This window comes from Rhagoletis pomonella, unplaced genomic scaffold, assembly GCF_013731165.1.
Source record: "Rhagoletis pomonella isolate Grant_MI unplaced genomic scaffold, Rhpom_1.0 Rhpom_scaffold_00012, whole genome shotgun sequence".
Classification (NCBI taxonomy): domain Eukaryota; kingdom Metazoa; phylum Arthropoda; class Insecta; order Diptera; family Tephritidae; genus Rhagoletis; species Rhagoletis pomonella.
In genome coordinates this window covers 12,697,103-12,699,672 of record NW_023458566.1, presented here as the reverse complement: position 1 = coordinate 12,699,672, position 2,570 = coordinate 12,697,103, and the positions used below count along the sequence as shown (strand labels likewise).

The 2,570-nt window shown below is 36.0% G+C and overlaps 1 protein-coding gene across 1 annotated transcript in view; it reads left to right on the top strand.

Moving 5' to 3' along the window:
• Nucleotides 1-561: 561 nt before the first annotated feature.
• LOC118747843 (protein nervous wreck) overlaps nt 562-2,570 on the top strand; it is a 22,708-nt gene continuing 20,699 nt past the window's right edge. Inside the window, exon 1 of the mRNA XM_036482018.1 lies at nt 562-767. Within this exon, the coding sequence (XP_036337911.1) occupies nt 747-767 (21 nt within the window). The 5' untranslated portion in view covers nt 562-746. The remainder of the gene's footprint in view (nt 768-2,570) is intronic.

Below are 2,570 nucleotides of genomic sequence, written 5' to 3'. Positions count from 1 at the left end.
AGGCAGCAAATACATAAATAAATATAATTTATGCTTGTAAAAAAAATTCATTTATGGCTATAGAATCGGATGAAGTTATTTTTTTTGCTGAGCTAAGCTAAATAGAAAAAATAGAAAAATAAGAAACCTAACAAAAATGCAGTGCTACATTAATTTGCAAGCTCATTATATAAAAAGTGCATATGAATTGCTAATTCAAGTGCTATGCTATGCTGCTACTTCGCTGGCTTGGTATTTCCTCAGCGCACCCAGTACCGTGCGTCTGTGTGCTTGGCATTTTCGTCTGATATTTTGTGCTTATATAATCGCTCGCAAAGTGTCTATCGCGTAATATATCCTTTTACTATACAATTCTTCCCTCATTGTCATTGTCTCCTTTGCTGCTACCAGTATTTTTCATAACCAACCTAAACCAAAAAAAAGGAACAAAAATAATCAAAAAAAAAAAACAACAACAAAACAAAGTGTTTTATGCTGCGCGCATGAATTTCATGTCTCATTATTGTGCTTTTTCATAGTTTTCCATTTTGTCTCATTTTTTATTCCATGCATTAGTTACTATGTCCTCATTTGATTTGAAAAAAGTCGGCTGTTAGTAAAAGAAGTAAAGTAAAAATTCAACAATATTCGGATACCTGCGTCAGCAAGGCACTAGCTAACAAAATTATAAAAAAAAAAAAATTCTAAACTTACTTTGAAGTGGTTGCACTGAGTGCAATTGCAAACACAAACACACTCACTCGAAAATGCAGCCCCCGCCACGTAAGGTAAGTTTACGCCCCCACAAATTCGGCTGTGATTAAGTGTTTTTACAAATATGTATTATTTTTTTTTTTACTTGTGTTAATGTGCGTTTTTGTCTTTGTAGAAGTGTTTCTCTCTCTCTTTTTTTCTTTTGTTTTTTTTAATGTTGTCATTCACTATACGGTGATTGCGTTTTTTTTTTGAGTAGTGGGACTGAGTTGAGAAAATATTGGAAATAACTCCCACCTACACGGTTTTTTTTTTGCTTCCATTGATATGTATTTATGCTTTAATTAGCATGCATAAATATTTTAGAAACAATTCCTTTTCAATAGTCACTTCGATTTGTCATTATAGTTTTTAAACACTTCACTCAGTTATGCTTAGTTCCCAAATCACTTCCTTGAGTACAAATCGCTCATTTTCCGCAAGAGTGTCATAATCAAAAAAAATCAAAAACTCGCAAAAACGGCTCTGAAGTTCATAGTTTACATACGCTCCCATAGTAAAAATGCAGACACATTTCCTTCTTTAAGCTATGAAATTTTTACACAACATAGGAGAAGAGGTGTGATTATTTTCGCATACTTAACAACGGATTTTTGGATTATGATACTCTTACAACAAATGAGCGAAATGGCTTCCTTATCTAATTTGTTTTGTAAAACTATTTACTGTCACTTCTGGCCTTTGGAAAAATATATAAAACGCAGTTTTAAGTAAAATATTGCGGAATATATCAAATTATAAAATCAATAATAAAACACTTTACTAATACACAAACAATTTTTATTTTATTTTTAATTTTTACATTCGAAAATCCAGATATCTCGTCATTTCTGGATATTTGCATTTTTTAATCAATGATTCGAATATCCAGATTATTCTGATAGTCAAAAAATCCAAATCGAACTCCCAGCCCCAGTTGTTTCTCTTTATAAGCATACACAGATATGTAGATAAATCCACCAGTAGGTATATTGCGGCCTCAACTTATCACAACACCTCAACTAGCCCTAGACACTCGCATCATAAATTTGAGAATAATTTCCCGGGGTAGGGGAGTGTACATATGTGCTCTTCTCTTGGCCATAGATGCCCTATGCTCCTCTCCGTTCTATGTGAAAGGGCCTCACACTCCAAAAGGAGCTGTAATAGCGTCTTCTTGGCAAAGTCACAGAAGCGAGATTGTATGTATGCAGGTCACTTGACCAGATTCCTAGATTTCCTCATAGCCTAAAATTGCTGACCAAAATGCCTTTAATGATTCTTACACCCTTATTATAGAATCAGAATTTTCGTAATTCGTAATTCGTAGCTACGTAACGAAAGTGTTGCAGAATAGGGGTGTTAGATTCGCCTGAGGGATTATTATGAGTACATAGTTTGTAATTTTTTTTAGATTGTACCCTGCTATTATGATTTTAATTTGACTGGTGTTACGCCAGTGCAGTTCCCTTAGTTTGGTATTTTGATTTCTGAGCACTTCCTGTATCATGTTGGGACCTACTGAAGAGAAGGGCTCAGGTCCTATGAGGGTCGAGGCAGCAACTATTCTGGCTTACTAATACGCATCATGTTGTTGTTATTGTTGTAGCCCTGCCCAGATCAGCTAGTCTCTCAGTCGTTGTCGTCAAGCTCAACCAACGGGAGACCCACGAAACGTGCAGCCTCTATAGGGTCTGTCCACAGAGACAAAGGCGTCAGTTGAGTGAGGTTTTGTGAGCACACCCGCATTTAGTCTGCTCAGGTATGAGTTCAACCTGCTGCAAGCCAGAGCGAAGTTTGGCTATTGTGGTCCGAGTCTCCCGAGGTAGACGAAGTTC